General features: G+C 40.8%; 1 protein-coding gene across 3 annotated transcripts in view; it reads right to left on the reverse strand.

Annotated features, from left to right (window-relative positions):
- Positions 1–230: 230 nt before the first annotated feature.
- The window catches only part of MPPED2 (metallophosphoesterase domain containing 2), a 99,314-nt gene continuing 72,953 nt past the window's right edge, over positions 231–26,591 (reverse strand). For all 3 annotated transcript variants that reach the window (XM_082761215.1, XM_082761216.1, XM_082761217.1), the window contains exons 5-7: positions 7,255–7,370; positions 5,021–5,134; positions 231–1,791 (exon numbers count right to left, since the gene is read on the reverse strand). In XM_082761215.1, the coding sequence (XP_082617341.1) occupies positions 1,673–1,791; positions 5,021–5,134; positions 7,255–7,370 (349 nt within the window). In that variant the 3' untranslated portion in view covers positions 231–1,672. The remainder of the gene's footprint in view (positions 1,792–5,020; positions 5,135–7,254; positions 7,371–26,591) is intronic.

Below are 26,591 nucleotides of genomic sequence, written 5' to 3' on the forward strand. Positions count from 1 at the left end.
TGAGCTTAAAGTACCTGCAGCTCGGTACAAACAAGTGAGGAACTACAAAGGCTGCTGCCTAATCCATTTTTCCTCGTGTTGTCTGGAATGGGATCCTACAAGGCTTAACTGCACGAACTTGGTCGCACTGAATTATATCATCTTGAGACAAAATCTCTTCTTTCTAAAAAGAACGGAAAGATGGATGGCTTAGAAACAGAAGTAAAAAGTCTGAGTGCTTTATTGGCCCAACTGACATCCTACGAATGGTAAACAATAAAAAATCATGGAAAATTAGAAAAGCTGTTTCTTAATCTTATTGCTGTCCCCCCCAACGTTCATGCCAAAGAAAAATGCAAAATTCTCTTAAACCACATATTTAAAAATCTTGCAATTTTATTTGCATATAAAGGCCGCTAGATATAATATCACAATAAATTTAAAGAAACAACTGCTTTTCTAAATTCCATTAACAAGGTAACATAAAACAGAACAAAGCTCAATAGCATTTACAGTGGTAGAACAGAAATAACTATCTGCAACAATATTTTGTGCTAGCAAGATTGCATTTACACACAGTGCAAAATAAGAAAAAGAAAATAAAAAGACGAGAAGAATATTTAAATATAAAGGACAACTAAGCCTTATTTTAGTTAGGCTTGATTGTATCCATTTGACTCTATACATGCCTGAACTACGACAAAGATTTAACTCAGGCTCTTGAAGGCCTTGAGCACTTGGAAAATGTGTCACATCCTTCATAATTTAGATGTGCTGTACAGCATAATTTTGCAGATGCTATACTGGCAATATTAAATCCTAGCTTAGTTATAATGCACAAAAAATACATATATATATATAAATTCATATTTAAAAGGAGTCCGCATTTACATTTTTTTTTATTTTTTATTTTTTTTTTTTACTGCGTGAAATGCCTGCTCTTTGCAGCTTTCACCCCCAGTTTTTTAAAGCTAAAATAATTTAAAAACAAACAATAAAAGGTAGATACCACATACAGGCTGCGGCTATCTATACCAGTCTTTAACGTATAAAGCAGGTAGAGACAAACAACTGAGAAGTCTATTCTCCCCTTGCTGCATTCCACTGTCAACGGAAAGAAGTTGACGTGTAGACATATCAAGAGAAAAATGGACCCCAAAATCTTGTCTGTACTACTACTACAAAAAAAAATGATATAAATGGAGAGATGAAAAGCTAACATTTAGACCTAGGGAAAAAGAAGACACTTAAAAAAACCCCGACAGTAACGTAAGTTGTGCAAATTTGGGTGTTTTTAAATGCTGCCTATTTTTTTAGCTTATCATATAATATTAAAATAAGGTCTCTCACTTCTTAAAAGAAAGCTTGGCTGTCCTTTTGAGAACACTATAACAATTTACAATGGCAAATTTATTGAAAAACAAAATTCATTTTACAAATTCACAATGCTTTATCAATTTAAAATGGATGCTGCATTTCCAAAAAGCACAACCCTCTAACTTTTTTTTTTCTTTTGTACCAGCAATTTACAAAAAAAATCCATCCCAAAACAAAAACAACCACAATTCTCTCCCCCAAAATGCTCCCCCCCCGCCCCAGTAATTTTGAAATAAACATGTAACAGAATGTAAGTTTTGTACTTAGAAAATGGCAGTTTATAGACCTTCCCCAGTTCCAAATGTGCAGTAGTGCTTCATGATCCTTGAGGGGTTGGAAGGTCAAATATAATTGGAGGATTGGTTGGTTGAAAGCTGACTGTACACGTTGAAGCATTGATGTAGGTTGTGTAACCGTCTGTCATAATGCCATAACCTGTAGGGAGAATGTGTCACACTTACTGTAATATAAACAAACGATGCTGCCCATGGGCAGCTGCACTGAAAGCTTGTTGCGGGATCAATGCTTTGGAATAAAATTGAATTAATCCCTTCAAAATGACATAAGCTCTTGAAAGCTGCCACAAAGACTTGAAGGAAAAAACGCAATAGACTGGATTTGAAATCAGAACTGATGCTTTTGTTTTATCTTCACACATTTTTCCACGGAAAATCCTCTGCTGCAATTGATTACAGCAAAACCAGAGACAAAAATCACACACGTACTTTTCCTAATTACTTAATTAGCACATTGTACTTTGCATGCTTGTAGTATCTGTCAGATAATAAAAGACCGATCAGGAACAGGAGATTTAGAAGTACTTTCAGCTCTACCTACAAAAATCCTTGCTGTCTCTGGGCAATGAACCAAGCTTGGTAAGCTTTCCCCATGCTAGCCTTTATCATCCAGGTCCCTCTCACAGGACTGCCAAGACGGTGTTCACATTGGCTTGTGAAACCTCAGAAACCCATTAGTAGCAGGTTAAAAATACACACACACACATTACTACTCATAAAAGCTGCTGCAAAGTATTTCTTTGAAAGTATAAGTGGGTCTAACCAATAGTGAAAAACACAGGCACTGCTTGGTTCTAAAGAGGTCTTCGCACAAAAGAGGAGTCTCATTGACTCAAAGGGGAGCTGCAGTTATGGCAGCCTGAGCAGGCCAGGCGATTTGAACCCAAATGTAGGAATAGACTTGACAAGAAGAACACAATTAAAGAGATTAAGTTCTTTACAAGGAGACACCAGTGAAAATCATGACTAAGGAAAGGAATCTCTTGCTATAAGCATAATAGAGCACTGGAGGTCACTGGATAAGCACTGGCTTAAGCAGAAAGTTGAGGTTAAAGTTTAATAGATGACTGCTTTTCACTATGAAGGGATCCTGACAGCTCATTCCCAAATAAATGAAGGACTAGCCAATATTAATCATGGGATTTTTCAGCATGCCAAGGCCTTGACTCCTCAGTAACACTACGGCGTCAGGTTCAGGAGGCCGGAGACTCTTCTCAACCCCCTAAACATCTGGCCAGCAATAGCCATGTTCAGGACAAATTTGAGCAACAAGCAGTAAAGCCGCTTCACTTCTGGCCTCTATCTGTTCTTCCACTTGCCACACAGGAATAGGATGGAACAGCCCAGGGCTGTGCACTCCAAGAATTTTGGGCAAGTGGAGCAAACTATTGACCTGTGAACTGAATCACACCTGCGTCTCCATTCAGGCAATGGGATTCTATCTACTATGTGAGAAAATGAATGGTAATAAAAGCACAGAAACGTCTCCTCTTACAGACATTCTCTCAAGGACATGGAGACGGGGCTCCAGTTCCATCGGTGGAAGAGATCCATTGTTTTCAGCTGATATCCACCAAAAGCGCACAAAGAAACTAGAAAAAGTCTAGGACGAATTTGGCACAAAATGTACCTTTTATTTTATTATTATTATTAAGAGTTTCATGGAGAAAGAGAACTTCCCATTGCTAACCCACAAAGGAAAAATGTTTTTCTTTTAAACCAACGTGGTACAGTACAGCTCACTGCTGTCTGAGAGCTAAGATAAATCCAGCTACCTACAGCGTCTCTCACAGAGAATAATCACTTCAGAATTGCTGCACTTTATTTATTTGGACTGGCAATTTTGATTTAGATCATCTTACAGTGGGGAAAACCTTGTTTGTGGTTGGTTTTACTTATCAACCAGGACAAAAAGCCTGCACGATCAAAATGTGTGTATAGCCTCCCTTGGTTTAACAGAATGTAGTGTGCATTCATCTGAGCTAGAGTTGGATGAGAATTAACTGTACTGCGAGGTGCTGCTCTGAAGAGTTGACCATTTGTTTCTGTACAGGAACTGGTAATTCTTATGTCTTCTGTGTAAGTACTAAAACAGGATTCTAACTTGTTTTAGTATTCTTGTAAGAATGCATTTGCACGTTCACTTTTAACACGTGCTACCACCTTTCCTATGAGATTTAGATGCGAGGTGCTGCACGTGGCTCCACAGTGCTTTTTCATAATCATCTCACACATTAAAATTCTTTTCTCTCCCATTACTTAAGAATATTACAACTAGAAGTTTCAGCATCCCAGGCAACTACAAAAGCTGCATTTTTGTGTTTTAGCTGGAAGTCTTGCTGTATTCAAATACTGCTATCCATGCCGCTGTACTTAAGGTCAAGTCAGTATTTCCATTACAAACTCCTTATTTACAGACCTTTATAAACCATGCGTAAAATCCATTTCATGAAGTCATGAAGGCTTTGGAAAAACCAACAATACTAGTTGACCAAGCTCTCTTTTTTTTTTTTTTTTTTTCCTTTTTCATTTCAGAAGTTCTCCAAATCTGTGAGCTTACAGAGAAGCTAATTAGAGTCAATGGAGAAACCTCCAGGGGGGAAATATAAAGCATTTAATGCATAATTTTGAGTTCTAGGGTCACAAAGTCTTACACTCTCTCTCTGGCAGACCTCCTAATATTTGTCTCACAGCCACATGAAAGCTACAAAATTGTATTAAATATTTAAATATCTCCAAAATATACTTAATCTCTCATTCCCTCCCACTGCCACAAACAGAGCTTTTCATTTCTGATCTGGTACTGACAATGGGCAAATCTCTTTTAAAATATGAGGCTGCTGGAAGCTAACATACACAGTATGAACTGTACTACAGGATGCTTTTAGAAATGTATGCAAAGTGAGTTCTGGCAATCTCTCCTCCCGATGTCTGTCCTCCTTTCTGCTTTTCCTTGCATGCCGAGGGAGGTAAGCTGAGACAGTAAGTTGTCTTCAATTTTCTAGCACTTTTCTTGGCTCCCGCACTTGGAATAATTGGAATAATTTTAATTTTGGCTTGCATGTGTGGGGTATCTCATCTGTTTCTCTAACAAAGTTTGTCAAAATTTACATTGCTTTCAATTAACCTGTGTAGAACAACCTTTGCACAGTGAAAGATGTAGGTGGCTAAATGTAGCACACATTCCTGAAACAGCCTGTTTTAATTCTGGCATAAATTTACAAAGTGCTGTGCATGCAATCACTTCCCTCAGTTCCCTCTCTACTTTAGTCCAATATGCCAATACCCGTCCCTTTGCAATGCGTCATGGAGAGATGCGCTCCTTTGGAATTAGCCTCAGATCCAAGAGGAGTAGCACAGGTCCTTACCTTCATGGATTCCACCAAAGACGTGGAGTTTGGGCCTTACTCGCCTCTGCACTGTGTTTAGCAGTTCCACACAACCAACTCTCTGCAGCTCCTTTGGAACCCAGTCTCGAAAACCTGAAGGCAAAATGCAATCAATAGTATTAATTTTCTCTATTCAGGTAAGGTTTTACATAGTCTTTCAGGAAGTCATAATTCACTGAAGGTTTATTACCATTATCTACACTCATAACCTCTCCATTAAAGCACACAATGGCTTTTAAGCAACATTTCACTGTCACTTCGTCTTCCTTAAGATTTCCCCTCTCCACATGCATTAATATTTTTCTGGATGTGATTTGTTTTTTTAAACTATAGGCTTCAACTCATCTTCCACCTTCAAACCCTTGAACATTTTTTCCCAGCACTGCTGATTTTTCTTCCCTTTCCCCTGGCTCTCACAGCGGTCACCTTCCCACTTCAGTGAGGTGGTCCCTCCAGAAGCAAAATACGTGAGGAAATCAGCTGTTCTACAACCTGACACCTCTGCCACCCCAAAGATTTAACACAGCCTTCCACAACTTCCAGAGGGCTGCGAGCATCAGGTAATGTCTGAGCCCCCAGTTAGCAACAAGAAGCAATGCATATTCAATTAAAGCATTCATTAGCATCTGCAGCATCACTGTATTTCTCCACGAACCCAATTGAGAGCAGATGGATTAGCAACCCATGTAAAATAGCACCCGCGAAACATCATAAAAGTGCTTGTGGGGTTTTCTGCTTCTTCGGGAAAATAAACAGATTAAAAGAGTGCTATTCAGAGCGCTGGTTTGCAATATCCGGTGTGCTCCACTGTCAGCAGCTGGTGCAGCGCTGCTTTATCAAAGCAGCAGGCAGGTAGCTCCGGGAAGCTTAAAGTGAATTTGCAGCACTATTAAAAGAGCTCCTAGTAACCAGGATATAAGAAGAGCAATAAGTATATTATTGGTCAAAAACTTTTTTTTTTCTCTGCTCTTAGCTCTCCTTCGATTGCTGACTCTTAACTTACTATGATGCAAAATAGGCATTAATTCCTGACTCCACGGTCCCTGGGAGAGCACTGAGCCAACCTGGTGGCATTTAAATGCTGCTTTATACTGGCACCGTGCAATTCTGAGAACTGGGGGTTTTCTTCTTTTAAACTCACTACCATCCCAAAAGTCAATGACTTCATGTTATCGTGCGATGATCTGACCCCTTGTATTTCTAAACAATTTACTGAAAGCCTGGCAAAATCACCATCTATTAGTGGTAACGGTAATGAATAAGTAGCTGGCACTTCTTCAGCCTGATAAGCAACATTGAAAAAAGGCAATTCTCAGTTGTAAAACTGATTGAAATACCGAAAATATGATCCTAGACTGTTTGCTATGTGTCTTGAAGAAAAGCAACACATGATGTGTGATAGTATCTTGTAGGGTAAAAGATTGGAAAAAATAGTGGAAGTTTTAAAATGGTTTAGTGAGCACTTAACACATGCCCCAAACCAAGTACTTCTACCTCTGCTGAGCGATCCTCATCTTAGCATCTTTTTGAGACAACCAGAATTTACTTTATTGCAGAATTACTGTGAGATCTGTTTTATCTGTGAATTACACACATGTTCAGGACAAGCAAAATGTAACTAAATGGAAAAATTTCAGCTAACTCATGAAAAAAATTTACACATTTACATAGCTGTCTTTAGTTTACAATTATCTGAGGGCGTAATTCATTCTTTCACAAATTTACTTTAAGTCAATTAGAATATGTAACAGTGGTTTTACAGATGTTATGCTTAAAAGGGAATTGTAAAGGAGAAAACATGACTACAAGCTCTTGAACTTTTGACTGCATACGCTAAAACCTCAAAGAAATATGTCATAGTAGGGGGGGAAATGTTTTAGAAGTTTAAGCCAACCTCTGAAAAATCACATGGGATTGGAAACTGTCAGATGAATATTGTACTTAAACAAAATGGCCATGGAATTGGATATATGATATTCCCTAGCTTGAGTTAAACAAAAAATGTAATTGAAAAAAACACCTGGAAGCTCAACAGATTTTGCTAACCTTAATGATCACCTTACCCTTCTTTCAGAAAGGCTTTTTAATTCATAGCTTTGAGTTAGAGTGCAATTACAGCACATGTTATGGAATTACTAATTTTGCTTAGTTGGAAGGTAAAATTCTCATGCAAAAAAAAAAAAAAAATCACACACAGCTTTTGTTTCACTTACCAAGGGGAGGTCCATGTGTCATTAGTATATCAATACCCTCGGGGATAAGGTTCCACTTGTCTAGCAAAGACTGACCTCTGGGTAGGTTAAAGCCCCATCCATTAAACCACGGTGTCCTTTGGGGAAAAATAAGATGAAGTGCATCAGTGCAAAATAAAAATCTCTTCCCTTCTCCAATTTTTCTGAATTACAGTAACTTCTGCAGCACAGAGACTACTTGCAGACAGCCTGTTCGAAGGGAATGTCTCTACAACAAACTGGTTCAAGTACACACTGATCTGTATGTTTGAATTTAATATCCAATGATCTTTCTGTACCTCAGGAATATTCAGCTCCGGGGGCATTTATCCAACAAAGAGAAAGGAGAAAAAATTAAACAACACAAGCTCATTCTAAAGCTCACATTTGGGGATGTTCAAATACAAGAACTCCTAACTTGTATTATCCAATCAAAACAATCAAAACCCTCAGTTTTTGGAGGCAAGGGAAAATTACAGCACAAGGCATCTAGTGGGTAACAGTTCATCAGGAAGACAGCGTAACATTGTGGACATAAGCACTGTGTACTACAATATTTCACCAAATTCAAACTTCCTTTGTCTAGCGCTTTTAATATCAGAACATTTGCACATAACTTGGCTTTGAAGCCCCGAGCCTCCTGGAGGCCTCGATCAATGTTTAGCCTCCCAGTAACTTTTTTTAAGAGATCTTATCACTTAAAACTCATTTGGTATTTCTTAAGAAAAAGAGATCCTCAGGTTTCTCCATCACAGCACAGCATTGTTCTGTGACATTTGTTTATCCATCAACCCAGGCACGTAATGATAAAAAGCTTACTTTCTTAGAGTACTTTGTCAAGGTATAATACCACAGTGAGTGGTCTTGATGCAATTTTAATACAGTAACGTCTTTCCTGATCAGGTAAATCCACAATTGTTCTGAAGAGGCAGTGTTTACAGCTGTTATTTGAACATTTTGGGTAGCTGTTAGAATTAAGGTATTTGTAATAGTTTTCATCTGTGTGCGTGTTTCTTAGAGTGTAGGCAAAAGAATTAAGACTGGGTTGCTTCATTTTCTAGGAGGGTTTCCCTGTACCAGCCATAGATATTTGGGGCCATCCTTCTCAGAGTTCAAGCTACTCCTGCAGTCTTGTCTGTACTGCAGTTGTGAAAAGAAAACTTACATGTTAAAAAAAAATGTGGAAAAGCATACCTGTTAAATGAGAAAGATCATTAAGAGTCCTACATCACTTCATTATGGAATCTGCCTTCTGCACCCTCTAACTTACGAATATGTTCAATCTCAAATACGCATTCAAGTGGAAATTTCCCGTGGAGATTACATCTCTATTTAATTTTATTTTTTGTAATTAAAATACATACTTTGCTTGCCAGAGAAAGTAATTTGACCAATGAAAGGTTTACCCAGTTCTAAGTACACTCAGAGTTCCTGACAATCAGCAGTAAGGGCAAACAGCAGGCACTACCAATACAGGTGCAGGAAGGTCACAGCTACAAATCACAGACACATCCTCCTCCCATGCGGTCCTTCTGAGCTAATGCTTATATTACACATACATAGGAACTCGTTCAACCTAATAGACTTCCTGGACGTTGGAAGAACGGCAAGAAAAGACAGGAAAATTAATGCTATTTAAGCGTTTTATATAAGCTATGGGCTCCTCGTGCATAGCAAAGAAACTCCAGCTCTCACTGTTGGCTTACTCTGCGCCATCTGAAAACCTGAAGAAAGATCTTAAGTTGTTAAGTGAGGGCAGTGCACCGCAGAGCAGGTTTGCAAGCAACTGAATTAAAAATGAAACGTGTCTGAACTTCAGCTAAATCACAACTGCTCCTGCTTTGCCATGATTCACCTTTCTGAAACGTCTAAATTAGGTACGAATGTTTCCTTTCCTGTAATGTTCCCACGTTTTAACATATCAAGATTATCAAAACCCTCAGGGCTGCAGTTGGCTAAACATTCAGCTGCTTAAAAAAAACAAACACACAGCACATAGGTTGAACTTTTCACTATCAATTAATGATTCTTTCCCCACTTGCATTCCTCCTGCAGATAGTACTGTACTTATTATACCATAGTTAAACCTGAAACATGAAACCACATCTGTGATCTCTCTGGAGCTCTTTGGAGACTGCAACCACGGAAAAAGCTGCATTTGTCTGCAGGTTTTTTATTTTATGTTATTCTTAAGCACTGAGGGAGGAGGAGGGGAATCCGAGTTCCAATATATTCTTCCTTCACCAGCCTCTGTAATTAGCTGTGACTAACAGCCACCACATGGGAACCCACTTGTAAGAAAACTTTCGAGATGCCTTCCCCATTAGCCAGCCCATGCACAGAAAAGGCAGGAATCTTTATTACACTCAAATCTTTTCGTAAAAAATTAATAAATCGGGAAGATGAGAGGGCGTGACTGGAAGAACAGCAGGGTTCAGGCTCCGCTCCCTGACTCGGGCCTCGCAGGGAAACCCACAGGGCACGTTTGGAACAGCACCGAGAGGAAAAGCAGCACAGGGTCATGTTGGGATGAGATCCCATGGAAGGTCACCCCGTGCTTGCACTACGCTGGGTTGTGGTGCAGGCAAAATGGAGTTGATGTGCTGTGAATCCCCTGAGGGGCCGGAGGAACGGCTGCTTGTCCCCAGCAAGCGCTGAACGGGTGGAGGAGAGGCAAAGCCCGCACTGCAGGCAGGTAGCATCCTATCAGCATGTGTTGGACGGGGATATTGCACTCCAGGTATTGCCTTTCGCTGCATACCAAAGAGCTAAACAGAGTCACACACAACTTTTAAACAATCTAGGGGAAAAAAAACATGCACACAGATACATACAACGCCTTCCTGAGCTGATTACTTGTTGGGAGAAGACCCCTCAGCTCCAAGAGGATGTGTCTGTGATGTCCTTTGGCTGCACCCGCCTATGATAAGGTGCAATCCAGTGCAAATAATTATGCAGAGGATAATTAGGCATTCGTAATCATATTTAAGACCTGACATATTTTTCCTTCCTATTACGTTCGAAGTAACAGAGTTCTGTGAACCACCAGCGCCGTGAATAGCGTGCTTCATTTCTAAATAGTCAAAAGAAAAGAAAGCGATCAACTGTTGAAATGTCACAAGGGAGGCGTAGCCATAAAAAACCGTGGGAATTCGTAATGAGAGAGAACAAATGATTTTGTCATTTTACGTTTGACGGACCAGAACACTTCCTCAGACGCACCGCACGGCACGACACGGGTCCCGCTCACGCACCGTGGCAGCCCACGGCCAGGAGAACCTAATTCAGCCTCCGCTCGTCACAGCCACGCTGCGCTCCACAGCATCCTTCACGTGCCATGAAGCTGTCATGGTAAGTCTTGAGCCCTGGCTCACCTGACAGCTCGGCCCTCCCCTGACTGCAAAGCTTCCTTCTCGTTTAGGCATTTCGGCTCTGCCGGCACCAGATGTGTCACGGGGAATATCCTAATGAAAGGCAGACACCTGCCCCGCTGCTGTACCCTCTTCGGTTCTTCATTTCTGTGCAGGAATCCCCACAGATCCCTCTCCACCTGGCGTTCTGGAGCTTACGTTGGCTGCAATTAACAGAGTGCTTATGCAGCAGGCTGCGCGTTGCCTTCACACCCTGTGCTGCAGGAGGGGCGCATGGCACTCGCCACCAGAACGAGGAGGCGGCGATCCTAAACTTCAGGGCAAGGCTCACCCTCCCGTCACGGGTGCTGTGGGAGAACTGCCTGACAAGACAAACAAATCCAGCGGCCTTCAGAGGCAGAGAGCTGACTCTTCAGCAGGTGATCGCATCCTCCCTTTTCCCAAATAACTGAAGTGTTCTTACTATTTTGCTATTAAAAAAAAAAAAAAATACAGCGAGGGAGCATTACTTTACAGCATAAGCTTCAGAAAACAAAATCACAACCCCTCCGTGGCATGTACATCTCAGAAGCAGCAGTCACGCAGGGAAACAGAAGACACACAGCTATGGCCAAGCTCATACAAGTGATGCAAGAGTTTTGACTCCTTCGGGAAGGTTGATGTTTTTAAAGGATGTTATCTCCCACCATCTACTTCCATTCTTTCTCTGGCTAGGGGCTCATCAATTTAATTACACAATCCTCAGAGTTCAACAACTCAAAAGGTAAACCTACAATGAGACCTAGACAAAACTTTTCCTTTTAACCCATGAGCAAATCCAATTATTTCATTGGCTACATCTAAACAGAAGTAGAAAAAAATAGATTCTTTTTTCTATTTCCTTTATTCATTCATTTTTAAGGCTAACCGGTCACCCTACAAAAGCTCCAGTTTGATCTTTAATCCTCCAAGCGAAGTGCACAGGAGGCAAAAATCTGGGGCTGTTTCCTTCTACAGGACCAAGCCGAAGGAGCGCCTGGCCCACACCGCAGCAGGAAGCGCTTCCACGCAACGACCAGCAGGAACGAGACGCTCGCTGGGTGTTTTTGTCAGCATTCAGGGTGCACACACGAGCCTGGAAGGAGACAGACAGCTCCTGCAGCAGCAAAGACGGGATGAGACAGGGCACTGCATGTGCATTCCCAGAATCGTTGAGGTTTGGGACTAGCCCACTAGCATAGCCCCAAAATATTCACCACGACCCGACGCAAAAGCTTGCCGCGGCGCAGAGCGCTTGCTGACAGCAAACCGCAGAGGGAATAAAAACAAAAGCGACCTTTGTGCACAGCACAGAAAAGCCTTCCCATCCGATCCTCCACCCTCCATCCGATCCTCCGCCCTCCGTCCCGAGGCGCACACCAGCGTTTGCCAGGGCGCAGCAGCACACGCGCTGCTCCGGCAATGGGCAGAGCAGAGCGTGCCTGCTGGGGAAACAACGGGGCTGGAGAGGGGAGAAGGGGAAGGCCAGAGCCTGTGTAACCACGAAGACAAAGGGCTGAGCAGGGCAAGTGCACGGCGTACTAAGCAAGCGTGTTTTACGAGATAAGAGCTTCTGGGCAGACTCTGACACTTGCCTTCGGTGCCACAAAAGCGTTTTTGATTAAGCTCTTTCTTAGAGTGAATATTAAAACCCCTTTTTTTAATATAATGTAACAACAACTAGGAAATCCTAAAGGCTAAATAATTTCCTAAACGTGCTTGTTATAACATCGTGATATTGCTCATAACGTTGTGATAGCAGAAAGGACAAAGTTAAATGGTTCTGGCTGTCCTAGCTCATTTCCACCCGCGTTTACGTGCTGTGCCTCGGCGTCCCGCTGAGGAAAGTGGGGACAGTAACACGCAACCTTCTTAATAAGTATCACAGAGCCCAGCTCCTCGGGGTTTTGCTTATCCTGCATCTTTAAACAACTGAAGCTCTCGTGGGACAGCTCTTACAGAAGTGGGTTACCAGTACTGTGACGCCGTGGCTGTATCCCTCTCCTAATCAGAGAAGTACACACGTTTCAGGCACCTCTGCAAATGTCCAGAACACGGTTCTGCTCTTCTCCCAACGTTACAAAAAGCTGAAGCCGCAACAACGGCTGGGATTTTTGCAGGTTCTCTCTCTTTCAACTCACATGCTACAATTTCTAAACGTTTATTGGTTCTCTGAATGATAAAGCTGACAGTCAGGAGGTTAAAACACCAGCAGGATCACAGAGGATGACAAGACAGAGGACAGCAAGACAGGGCATGGGGCTCCCTGAGGGAAGGGGGGAAAGAACACGCAGTGAAGCAGAGATGGGGATGACACCGGCATGTTAGTGGATGCTGGAGAGGTAGGGAAGAGATGAGATTTTCAACTTTATGACTCAGAAAAACTTTGGTTAAGTATGTGAATCGCTCATCAAAGAGGAAATTTCCTCCAAATCTTCTGAGGTTTTCCAATCTCCAGCTGTGTTGCAATTATTTTATTGAGGGCTTTACTTAATGAGATCTGGGAGATATTTTAATATCCCCCAAATCTGAAAATAATTCAAACTTGACTCAAGGGCTAATTTCATTCTACTTTTAAAACACACAGAACTACACAGACCTACTAACAGAAGAACGTAGTAGCCGCTGCGTATGGCTGAGGATGGCTTGAGGGACACACCTGGGCCAAAGGTAGCACCAGGCTCGGCTGGGGCTGTATGGGACCTATAAAGTCATCTGGGGCCGTAGAGGACCCACGCTGCATTTCCCCAACTGCTACAGGAGTGCTGCGGCAGCAGGTCAGGCCTGCAAAACACCATGGGGACTGATCTGATGATCTGCTGCTTGTTCCAGAAAGGGCACCTTGTCCCCTTCATTCCCGTACTGCACCCGTGCCCCTTCCAGCATCACAGGATGCTGCAGTAGTGAAAAGAGCTTGAATTTCTCGGTTTTTGATGGTAGGATTTTCTGATTTTTGTGGAAATGAAGAGGAAGGAGCTGACTGGTCCAGAAGCTCTCCACAATGTAAAATCAACGTCCACTCTGAGGGACAGGGCAGGAGGAGGAAGAAAGAAAGAAAGAAAAAACAGTTTGTTTGTTAAGCTGGGTGAAAAGCCACTTACCCTCCATAGCCTTATGGAAACAGCCAAAACAACCCAAGTTTCCCGAGTGATGACACACACTTATTTGGCATTTAAGTACTGCATAAAACATCATGGCTAGACCTTAGACAGTAACACTGGTTCACCATTTCATTGTGTTAGGAGGTGTCATTTCTTTAAAAACCATGCCCGTTTTCTTGTTTTTCTTCACTTATTATAGCCTTTGCCTTGTGCTGAGAAGTAACATCTGACGCAATCAAAATTTCTCTTTGCTGAAAACTGTGATCCTACTTCAGAGTCTGCAGAGAAGTTGGTAGCTTCACCCAAACACACTGCCACCTCCTCTGTCAAGTTCTGTCAACCAAGAACTACAAAAATTCATCGGGGGAAAGGGGTGAGCATGGCTCTCTGAATACATATCATACCTCCTTCTCAGTTCAGGCAACCTCATGTACTTGTTTTGTAGGCACATACAAAAAGCCTCCAGCTGATATTACATACACGCTACTTACACAGGTATACACGTGTGCATATACACATAAATACACACTACCTATGTAATATAGATGTATATAAATACATCTATCTCCTGTTGCTCTGCCTGTGACAAGGAATCTAGCACAGAAGTTGAAGAAACAGAAGAAGGCACTCCCAACCCAACGAAAACTACAAGTACTCTAGCACTCAAGCATGAACTCAGTAACCTACGTTAACATTTTCAGGTTATTACCTGGAGGAGCTGTTTTATGTATGAGCCAATTTAGCAAATCAATTAAAGTAATGCAGTTACTTGATCAACAGATGAACACAAAGGGGAAAAAAAATGACAGAAGAGGCTGACAAAAAAAAAAAATGAGGATCATAAAAGAAGCAGGAGCTGCTGAAAAGACTGCAGAGCACTCAGCATTACAGAGGTAAAAGGAGCATTATTTTAATTGAAAAGGATCTGTTTAAGCATGGGTCATTCGCTTTTGTCGGCTTCAAGATCATTAAGCAAAGATCTCAGATTACAAGCAGGTCAATTTACACAACATTTAATTTTAGGCTTGCCCACCTTCATCACGCCCCTTCAAAGAGGTTTGTGGGGGGATGCAGATAACCACAGACTGAATAAGAGTCAATTTGGCTCTTCTGGCGAAAAAAGCTAACATGAAAACTTTAATTAGAAACCGATGTTGTAGAGTCTTTACCTCTGTATCAATGACTCCAACGGATCAACAAAATGCTCCTCATATTCTATCCAGTTCTCACCTTGACTGAGACAAGAATTTTTCATCTTTTCATCTATCCAAGGCAACATGCAACACCTAATTCCCCTCAAAAGAGGGTTAATGGCGCTTAATTAAGTGCAAGCAAGCAACAGGAAAAAAACATGAGTCAGGAAAGACCTCTTTCTCATGAACAACCCATCAAAAGTCCTGATTTTATGACAAGACGGAGTTGCCTCCTGGTTGGAGGATACTGTAAGTTCAATTTGGCTGCTTTCAAGCCCTCTGCATGCCCGCCAGAGCAAGCTGCTGCTTCTCCTGCAATCACAAAGCCCAACCCCAGCCAGGGGCACCCTGCCGTGGCCAAAATGCTGGCACCATCAGATGTTCCCATTGCTGCTATAGGTTCACCATCACCTCTTCATCCCTCTGGATCATATACACTTGCATTTTTACAGAACACATTTTCAAAGAAAAGACGTGAGCTCATACTCCAAGTTTCCACCTGAAGTAAATTTTTCCTGATGAGTTACAAGCCTACAAACTGGTGGTTTATAATAGAAAGGCAGACTGACATTTAAATAGAGCGGATCTAGAATAATGGCTTTACATTAGGATTTTATGGGAGGCTGAATAACCACAGAGTTAACATACTGTATTTTCTAGCAATAAAAAAATCTGTTGAAAACAAAAGGTCATTTGATTTGATAATGTAAACGAATTAGATTTGTATTGTATGGTCACAAGAGTAAAGGAAAGATTAATTCTTAGAGGAGAAGTCAATATATCAGAATGGCTAGGATTGGTTTGGTTTTAATCCTTTAACCGTGTTGTAAAACCTGCGGTTCATAACCCACAGCCATATATTGCTGTACTCTCCATTTTAATACAGGCCCCGGACTTTCAGTCTGATCCGATAAAAATCTGAAACTTGCAGTAGGCCATTATGTGGGCAAACTATTCATTTTATATTCACCTCCCTGTCGTGTCAGTGCAGAGGTCATCTAAAGAGGGGGCCTAATTAATCAAACTGTCAGAGCCAATGAGGAGGAGCATGTTAATAGGACTTTTATTTCACCCAGGAAAGCAGTGGTCTGACAGGAACCAGAAAATATGGCCTTGATGTTGCTGTTTATTAGCAATGCTGAGATCAGTGGTAATAGGTGCCAAGCAGCTTATGTTTGATAAAGTGCTGAATGTCAAGAACCTGCACCAACTAGAAATTAGACTGACAAGCAGCAGGGATCTCAGCATATTGATAGCTAGCGAGAGGAGATGGAGCTTGGACAGCACCACTAAACTTGAACCTCCACAGGCCACACTCATTTTGTGAAAAGCAAAACAAAAAAAAAACCACTCCCTCCATCCCCAAACAACAACAACCAGCAGCTATTTTCCTGCACTGAGAGGTGAGACTTCTCTCTGTGTAACTCCAGCCCAGCATACGTAAGCAAGCACAGCCACACTGGCAGAAGAGCCCTAACTAAACTCGGTACAACGGTGCAGAGCTTAAGGGATTGCCTGGATGGGAACCCGTGGTGATATAAGGCCAGCATGCTGGCCCCACATCGGTTATCCTTCGAGAGAAGTGTCAGGTTTTCAGCACAGAGTAGTTTCACACCTAACACTGACCCAGATCACTGCAGAGGCTGCTGCAGATGAAGGATGCACAGCACAGGTAGCAGTGAGGTCCACATGCCCCTTGCCTGTGTTAGGCTGTGCACTTAGTGAGTTAATCCTGGCCCCAAACACAATAATAATGCTAACACAAATGTGGCGAGGATTTCATTTCTTACCCGAAAGCCCTTTTTGCAAAATGGATACTCTTAACACGAATGGCATGCCCATAGTAAAGAATAAAACAAGCGCAGCTAAAAGGGAGTGAGTGGGAGATACAAGAGATGCTAACAGTTTTTGAAGGGCACTGGACTCATTTTAGCAGCAGCCACGGCATTTGCTGTGTGGGTGATATATGTAAAATCTTAAATTAATTATTTTAGTAATGCACCCCTACATGATTTCTCAGTCTGCAATGTATTTTATACTTCAGGCCATGGTAGGTTTTATAATTAACTACTTTCTGAAGCCATTTTAATTAATTTTTTTTTTTTCCCCAACACCATTATTTCCAAATGAAGAGAGAGCTAACATTAAATGGCCTTCTAAATAGAGTGCTGCAGGAATCTACTCCCGTAGGATGAAGCACTCAGAATCATGCCCCTGGTAATGCCCCCAGGAAGGTTTAAGCAGAGAATGTGGCAGCAGGACCGAAGTGAGCTGCCCCAGGAGAGCCTCGGACACCAACGGGACACACGAGTAACTGGTGAAGTCAAAACCTTTCTTGGTGGAAGAGGAACGCCGTTATGTTTACGGCTGCTGTCGCAGATCCAAATATCCTCATCCTGAATGATCTTGTTTTCATTTGCCCCGAGAATAATCCATTGTCTGGATCTTCCTCTCAAAGCCAGCAGCGCTCTAACTGGAATCAAATGTTGCAGCAGGGAATTCTGTGGCCCCTCGTTCTCATGACTCGAGCCTCCATGGCAACCGCACTCCATCCCCGAGCTCTCAGGAGGTTGCCACAAAAGCACGAGCCGCTGCCCAGGGCAGAAGTGCCATCTGCGACGTGGACTGCTGTCCCTGGCGAGTGGCCTAGCACAGCTCACACTACAGAGACTAGGGAGAAACCTCTGCAGTAAGCTGGCGAGCTGGTGCTGGTTCTGATAGCTGCTTACTCACCCTGACCGGGGTTGATAGAGCTGAGCACTGAGGTGTACGAAGATACTTGGGTGGCAGAACCACTTGGAGAACCACCTGCCTTTCTCCTGAGCTTTCCCTGCTCTCCAAACAGGCACCGCTCCACCTTCTTGGTACTGCTGAGACCGAGATGGGGTCACTGACACATCACATCTTAATAAATAATAAATAAATAGAAGCGTATCTTTTCAGTTACTTGATTTAGAGCGCTCAAATCTTCCACGGCACAAATAAAGGACAGGAGAATGGTAGAACAGTGCACAGGACTGGTTATTCAGGGCATGCACTGCCTCTTTGGTGGCAAAACTTACTTGATGTTTTACCATCAAACTACAGCTTTAGAGATACCAGTTCATTCCTACTGCAGAAAAAACACGGAGAATAATAAGGACACTTCCTCACATTCTGTTGTTTACAATGTCCTTTCGAATGGTTAAAATTATATTATTTTCCCCTTACAGTTTCATACTTCCTAATTTAAACAAAATAAGGCACAACTCTGTACTCCACAGTAAACATGTCAGGTTGAAAATAAACAATTGAAGATAAAATGAGGTCCAAATGACTACCTTTTAGAAATTTAAATGGCTGTTTTCACAGCTACAAGCAAAGTGTGTGTTGTTCAGTAAAATCTTAATAATGGCTATGAGCATCATTTTTACATTTCTCAAGTGCAGTAGTGTTTTTAAAATCATAGATTTGTTCCAGCATTAGCACTTGAAGGGGAAAGTAGCACTAATTCAGAACTGTGCTAACTGAGCAACTTCTTTTTCTGCCTTTGACAACTTATTACATTGCGATTAGCACAGTATTTTATTAGTTTTTGGATTTTATTACCTAGACTGTTATTACTGGTGTGTGTGTGTGCAACATGTACTTGTATATATATACATGCTATTTTTTTTAATGATCTCACACCTTCATTTACTATTCTGGTGTTGTCTGAGTACGGCCAAGTAACTGTTTCTTCAATAGCTTTGTAAAAGTGTGTGCTTAAAATTGCTTGCCTAACTTCACAGAGATACTGCTGCTGTTATGAAACAAAAGAAAATCTGTATGCTGATCCCAATAACACCGCGATAGGAACCTTATTTACAGTATGATTTTAAAAATAGTCTTTTCTTACGGGCTCATTAAATCTAAGCCTCATTTAACTACTAGGACATTTTTACAATGGGTTTAGTGACATACTGTGATAAACGTCTGTGTAACATCCTTCAACAATAGCCATGACTACAGTCATAACCACAGTGTGTATAAACACTGCATCGGTTTGAACAATGCGCTGTCCTGAATAGTAGGAAGTGAAGTAATACTGAACACATTTTTACTAACCAAACCAGCTTTTTGCCTTTTTTTTTTTCCCCTCCAATGGTTTCTGTTTTGTTTTGGGGGAATGCTTTGTTTTGTCAGTGGGAAAAATAACATTCCCCCTAAAATTATGAGAATTAAGCAGCTCAACTTTTTAAGTATTACATGATCCCTTTGAAATTTCGGCCTAGGCAGAAAGGTTTCCTGAAATTTGATTCTTTAGAGATAAAAGGGTTGGCAGCAGGATGAAAGCAGCCCTGCCCTTTTTTCCATGTCAGAGAAATGAATGGAATGGCTTATGAATACATGCAACTCACCCTTTCAGGAGCCACACTGGTGCCTATTTGTCCCGAAATATCAGTGTTACGTTACTGTGCAAATCAAAATAACTGTTAGCCAGCATGAACTTGATCCACAAGAACAATGAGGAGCAGAACCAGCTTTCCAGAGACAAACTTTTCGAACTGAAGTGTAATGCAAGAAACTAAAAGACATTTCTATAGGAACTGTGGTTTCCAAACACTTTATAAGCTGCTACCAATTGTAACTTGCTCTAGCTAGGAACAGAGATCAGGAGCAACAGAATTACACTGCAAACTAAAACTGAACAGGCTCAACTGCATTCCTGTTGGTGGCTGGCCTCTGATTTAATTTCACACAAAATGATATCGCAAAGCTGGACATGGTAAACCTACAGTATTTACGCTGGAGACTAGGGTCTGACATTCTGTCTAAATGAAATTTCCCAGTTGTCCTAAACACTTTTTATCTTATTTCCATGCTAGCAGTTTGAATTGTCACTACATATTGCCACAGTGACAGATGAGCAAAAGCACAAGAAAGCAACGTAGCTGGTTTCTCCAATGAATCATGCCTGGTAAATGTGAAAATCTACTCTTGCCCCAGTTTCTTGGTCCACACCCAGGCAGGTATTAATGGCACCGGGGGTAAATTCTGGAATGGGACTTCATGCAGACTGAAATATAGATCAGCCGTTAGTATTTATTTATATACAGTTAGTATTTATTTATATACGTTCGTATGTATTTATATACACACACATTATTAAAAACAGCACTAAAGGACACACCTTGCAAATATATATGTATATATTTATACATTTATTTTACTGTATCTCACTAAGGTAATGAGACACAGAGCAATAAACTTCCTGTACTATAAGGCTCAAGCCACGTGGCCATAATACATATTTTACGTGGATTAATAGACTCAGGCCCAGATGGTATTGATGAAAAAATAAACATCCTTCAGAAAAAAATTGCTTAAGAGATGAATGCCTCCAACTCGGTGGCTTTTCAGAATCTGTGGAGACTTCCCTCTCGGTGACAGTGGGGATGAGGCCATGGCACACTGAGCAGTGTCCCACCTTTGTCCCGCCTCAGCTGAGTATTTCTACTGACTGCACTGAATTGTTTCAAGGATGACTTCAAGATCAAACTCTGAACTTGGGTTTCTCATTCCTAGACCTCTCTCTCGTTGTAATGAAACCTTCATTAAGCAACCTCTCTCTTCAGGCTTGTCCCTGTCATAGAGCTGCTAACCACTAAAAGAAAAATAGATGGGGTTACGTTACCAAGGAACACCTAAATGTTGCTTACCCTCTCTTCCAGGTGAGTAACGCTCTGAACAACACTCCTGTTTACCTCAGTGAGATCAAAAGACTTGCCACGCATGGCAATGACTCTTTCTGAGCAATATCAAAAAGAAAAAGAAAAAAAAGAAAAAAAAAAAAGAGAAAAAGGAACAGTGAGCATTTGTATGCAGCAACCTCCATCTAGAAACATCCAACAGCTGTATCAACATGTGTGAAATGCTGGTCTCTCATTGAAGTCAGCGTTCAAAATTTCACCCATGATCTATTTTTCAATAAGTCATCTCTCACTGTTCTGCTCTTTTATATTGCTTTCCTTCTGAGAGCACAGAAGATATGAAAAGGTGCATTTCTATTAGCAACATCCACTTTAAAACTTCACATTTCACCCTCTTTATAAGGCTCTGCTGCTATCCATTCTCTGATACAAGAGGTTTTTCAGCCTTCATCTGGCTTTATCCTCACAAGAAATCATTTCAACTACGGCAATACTCCGTGTAAAAAAAAAAAAACACATCAGAGGTCAACATGGACTCTCTTGTAGGCATTAGGAAATGAACTTTTGAGTCATAGAGACAGGGTAAAAATAGATTTCTCCACTGCATTTTCAGTAAGTCCCCAGGAGACGGGAATCTGTACAACTACTTACTTAAGCAAGTGTAGTACAACTGAGGCCCCAAATGAGTTGAATCTTCCACGAGTGAAATGACGAGAGTGAAGCCTACAATATATTAGGAGTGTATTTTCAGAGCTTAATAGTGAACCACCCAAACCAGCAGCACAACATCCTTACAGAGGTAAGTTTATCCCTACTGTAGCTTTATTTCTTACAATGCATCAGGAACGAATATGACCTGTTATTGTTACGTAAAGTGAATGCAAGTCTATTAATACTAGAGTTCCTGTCAGCTAAATTTAGCCTTCTGAAAGTCAAATGTTTGGTCCAAGCCAGGGCTGGGCTCCTTTATAGGCAACGGACAGAGCCAAGCCTTGCAAAGTGCAATTCAACTTGTCCACAGGCTGATGTTTAAAGCAGTGGGATGGAATGCAGGGGCTGCTTTCTCTCCCCATTAACTAAATTAGGTAGCTGAGGAACTTAGCTTATCTTACACTCCCAGCCTTTAAATGCAAAAAAAAACCACCCTCAACAACCCCACTTACTGTACCTTAAGGAACATCATGAATATATGCAATAAGTCTTCTGCAGAAAATAGTGGTAAGAAAGGTGTTTGTTCACATGGGAGCGCGTGTATATATACGGCATATAAAATTTGACACCTAAAAGAAAGAACATATATACACCAACTTCTGGCAATCCTGAAAACCCTTCAGCATGTTTCATCTTTCAAAGTGTGCAATGCTTATAAGAAGGCAACTGTGATACTGCTTTTAAGCTATTTTAGTAAAGGCCCTTGACAAGCTTCACATAAAATATTCAGCTTTGATGCTTTCAGGTCCACACAATTTAACTTAAAATGCTCTCAGTCTTCAGCCCACATTCTGAACAGGGTTCTTCTAAAGGCGGTGCGTGGATTCTGTGCTTTCCTTTACCCTTCCCAGATCCCTTTCTCAAGTGGAATAGTATTGGACTGCATCACAAACACAAGCTAAAATCCAAAGCAGTTTATTTTCAGAATTATTTGGTAAAAATTGTAGTAGTTTTTAAGAAAACTGCTATGAAGGCATTTTCACATTTGCTTCAAAGGTATGGTACAGCTGAAAAGCAGAGGGGGCTGTAAGGATCCTATATATTTGGTCCTCTGGTATCAAACTGGCCATGCCTTTTACGGGAAGGGTTTTGCCTTCTGAACTGATTTTTGACATGAAATTCTGGCTTTGTAGAACTGAGGAGCCAGCGATACTGATTTCAGAGGGAGTAGGCTTTCCTCCCTGATCTTTCCTTGCTGTCTGCATAATGAGCAGGTATCAGCTCAATGTAAATATGACACTTTTGCTGCCATAAAGCAAAAGCCAAACTCTTACGGGCCTGGAGACTTCAACATATTTTTCTAAGCTATTTAGATGCCGAAGCTGGCATCAAGATGGAGATATGGTTGAGCCTGGATGCTGCACTTCGGAATGGAAATCTACAGTCCTTAATCAGGCAGAAATCCAAGTGCGGCATTTAAATCTTTCTCATCTGTTGTCTGACTAAGATCTTCAGATCAAGCACATAATTTAAAGCCTACTGAGATCAATGGAAAAATCCTACTGGCTTCAATAAGCTTTGGATCAGGCTCAGAGGACCACAGGCAGGAAGCTACGTCGGGCCTACAAATGCAAGCAGGCATCGAGTAAGTTTTCCAAAGAACTAATGCAGATGCTGAAAACACTTTTACGACTCAGTGCTTTCAGCATAGATTTTGAAAACAAACAGATTCTCGGTTGAACCACGCCATTTTTTTGCCAGCTCAGCACAAAAACTTCTAGTTATCTTAGTTTTTCTCTCAACTTTTCCACCTTCCTGCCCTGAACTCACATTTTCTTTATTCTTTGTTTCATTGGAAATCTGGTGCCTCTTTTTCGCTCTTTTTTTACCCTTTCCCCTCTCTCTCTGTTTGGTACACTTGGGAATTTTCTCCTTGACAACAGAACCTCATGATAAAATCGAGGCTAATAACACTTTTAACTTCTATTCATGTTATGCAAAGATATTTTAACTTCTGTTGAACTCAAGCTATAGGAAATGGTGACTTCAAACTGGACTTGATACATGATATGGTCATTGAGATATTTCCTATAAATATTTTAGATGGTAATTCTATTCTTCCCAAAGAGAAAATGACTTAATTATCAGAGTCTTTTACTTACCCTATTCATGGGAACAGATATACTTTTGTAGCATATTTAAAGATACTAAATTATGAAAACCGGTTCACACAGGGTAACTATCAGAGATAATTATTTGATAGTTCATTACAATGACTACAGGAGATTTATTTATAATAAGCGTCGTGTTTTATAACGTGGTACCAAAGCCACATGCTGCTACATAGCCAAAAAAAGCCTCCGTTGGCACCAGCAAACTAAAAATCAGTGCAACTTGGTGTACAAATATATGGTTAACAAGCAAACAGATTTCTCTTTGCTGTATTGATACTGCACAGCTACCACAATCCATTTCCTTGTCCAAAGCCCACTCGGGTCAGTCTGCTGACTTAAGAGCTGTGCATGCACATCCGTAAATACGATTTGCCATTTTCTGCATTTTATAATTCACCACTTACCCTTTAAGCATATGTTTGTTAAACCCCTAACAAGACTGATGCCTCGATTTGATGCTCATTTACAGAGACTGCAACCTCAGCTCCCACTGAAACCAGAAGTTTCCCTATGGATTTAATTCCAGGTGACTACTGCCAAGGCATTTCATTTTTCCCTGCTGTTTTTATGCATGCATGGACTAGATCTAATAATTTACTGTGCAATTGTTGCAAAATGTATTTTGATAATGATAATGCTAGAAAAATGTTTGAAATCTAGGAAAGTGCCATCAGAAGGAGCAGAACAAATGCCCACTGAAGCATATGGAAAGATGAAGTCAGCTCTGGCTCACACCTTGTTTACGAAGCACCATCTTCTTTACAGCTAACTATATTTTACCTGAGGAATTACAGGTATGTTACAGATCATCTGTACAAGTTCCCTATAGAAAAAAATGTGTAGAGAATATATGAATGCTGAATACATGGTGAGGAAGCAGGAAGACTATTTCCACAAGCATTTAGGTACAATCTTTGACACGCAGTCAGGGGTGATGTTTGTTAGAAATTTTTCAAGACAGCAATTTGTAGGCTGGGCTCCTCTGCTTACTTTCAGCAACCTGACTGCTTATTTGAAAAGGAGAGCAGAGAAACCACAATGCATGGATTTATTCATTAAAACAATGCTGTTTTAACGAATCACCACATTACTGAGAAAGTTGAGGTTTTGGAACAGAATACCAACACTAAGCAGTTTGGATACATGTGCCAAGTTTGTTGCCAGTGTTTGCTGAAGTTAAATGCATTCACCTGAAATGTTACCAGTGAGGAAGAGTAGAAGGTGCAACATATCATTACAATCAAAGGCAGGACATTAAAGTTGTGATATGTTAAGTTACCACCCTGGCTGGCCCCCACTGCTTACTGTAACTAGGAAAACATCTAAGAAAAAAAAAAATGCTGTGCTGGACCAACTTTTAATGAACTTATGTACCATGCCTCCAGAAATGATTAATATTTCTTGAAAGGAAAATTAAGAATAGCAACAAAATAAAAACCTAGACCATCGTAACTACACTGAATTTCTTCTTGAACTACACTGCAATAAGTTTATTCCTCAAACAGTAAGATTCAGTTACTCACGTTGTAAAGTCAAGTACTACAAAATTAGGATTAACTTAGATTTTCAGTGCACAATTCAGCATGATGTTTCTGTATGAAAGGGCAGTGCTTTTGACAGGTTGGCTGAGAAACACCGAGAGTTTCCATTACAGAAACTAAAAAGAGCAACAAGAGCATATGCAAAAGGTAACTGGGAATACTTGCCAGCAGTGCTTGCTATCCGTCCCGAGGGACTGAACCCATCATCCAAAGCACCACTTGTCCCCACAAGCTTCTGCAGCCTCTGCGATGAGCACTAGGGCTTTCCACAAGCTGCAGCGTGTTGGTTCACCAACTTCATCTCAGCTTGGTGGGCGCTTTGTGGAACACAGCTAACAACTCCAGGAGTACAGAAATACAGACATTTAGCTTACTCTGTACGCCGTTCTAGCTGTGAGAGTGAGATGACTTGGGATTGTTACCTTTTTTTTCCTCCCCCACTATTCATGATGCAAGAATGCTGGTGCCTTCACTTTATCACCTGCAAAAGGCATTCAGTCTCAAAAAAATACATATATACACATTATTTATTTCTTTATTTTTACTTTACTGATTGGTTGATTCCTTGTGCAAAATATCTTAAATACGTTTCCATAGGAAAGGATATTTTGGAATACATAACCGGAATAATTAACAAGTAAAAATATAAACACAGAGAAGTGCCATTCCGTCCTCACAACATCGCTAGCATAAAAGCTGTGTGTGTGTGTTGCAATTTACTAAGTAGAAAAGCAAAAGCCACACAAGTCATACTCGGTTCTCTGCTGCAATTTTATCACAGACATGCAGGAAAAATGTTAAGATTCACAACACTAAATGGTGGCATTGAGACAAAGTTCTATCTCTGATTTAATTAATATGGATTTTTCTTCCGATTTTTTACATAATGAATTGTAGTTTATATTAAATACATTATTACTGTTTTGGACAGCTAATTATTTTTAACATTTACCCTCAGTCCATGACTATCTACACGAAATCTACACTTCCAACAATACATTAAAATCATTATTAACTTAGTAAGTAAGCATTGTTTAATTGCCTCTGAAGTTAAAAGTCAAACCACTGAACTGGCAGAGGTCCCCGCACAAGCTCTCAGAACCACAGTTTGCTGAGAAAGGTTTTCATAGGATTAGTCTCTGCTTTTGGCGCAAAGAGAATTATTTTTAATTTTAGCCTATACAAGTAGTTCACATTAATGTTTAATTAAAATGAAAAAAATAGACTGGGAATTGGAAAAGCAAAGGTGCCACCTGCAATTTATGAATAAAATCTAAGAATGGAGGACTATGTCCATTATCTCTGCGATCTTGAAAGACTAGCTTGACCAGGAACAATAGCTCAGTTTAGAAGCTGAGACAAAAGTAATACTTTGTCTAACGAGACAAAAAAAACTGCTGAAATGAACTTACTTTAGGTATTTAACAGTTGTAAGGTGGTTTTGTTCAAGCAAAACAATTTAAACATTGTGTTTATTCATAAATTAATTCTAATTTGCATCCAAAGACTGCTTGAAGTAATGACAAAAAAAAAAAGTTTAAAAAACCTAATTTACCATGGTATATCCAGAAAAAATTAAAATGCATAGACTAAAATGT

This window comes from Aythya marila, assembly GCF_965140915.1.
Source record: "Aythya marila genome assembly, chromosome: 5".
NCBI lineage: Eukaryota > Metazoa > Chordata > Aves > Anseriformes > Anatidae > Aythya > Aythya marila.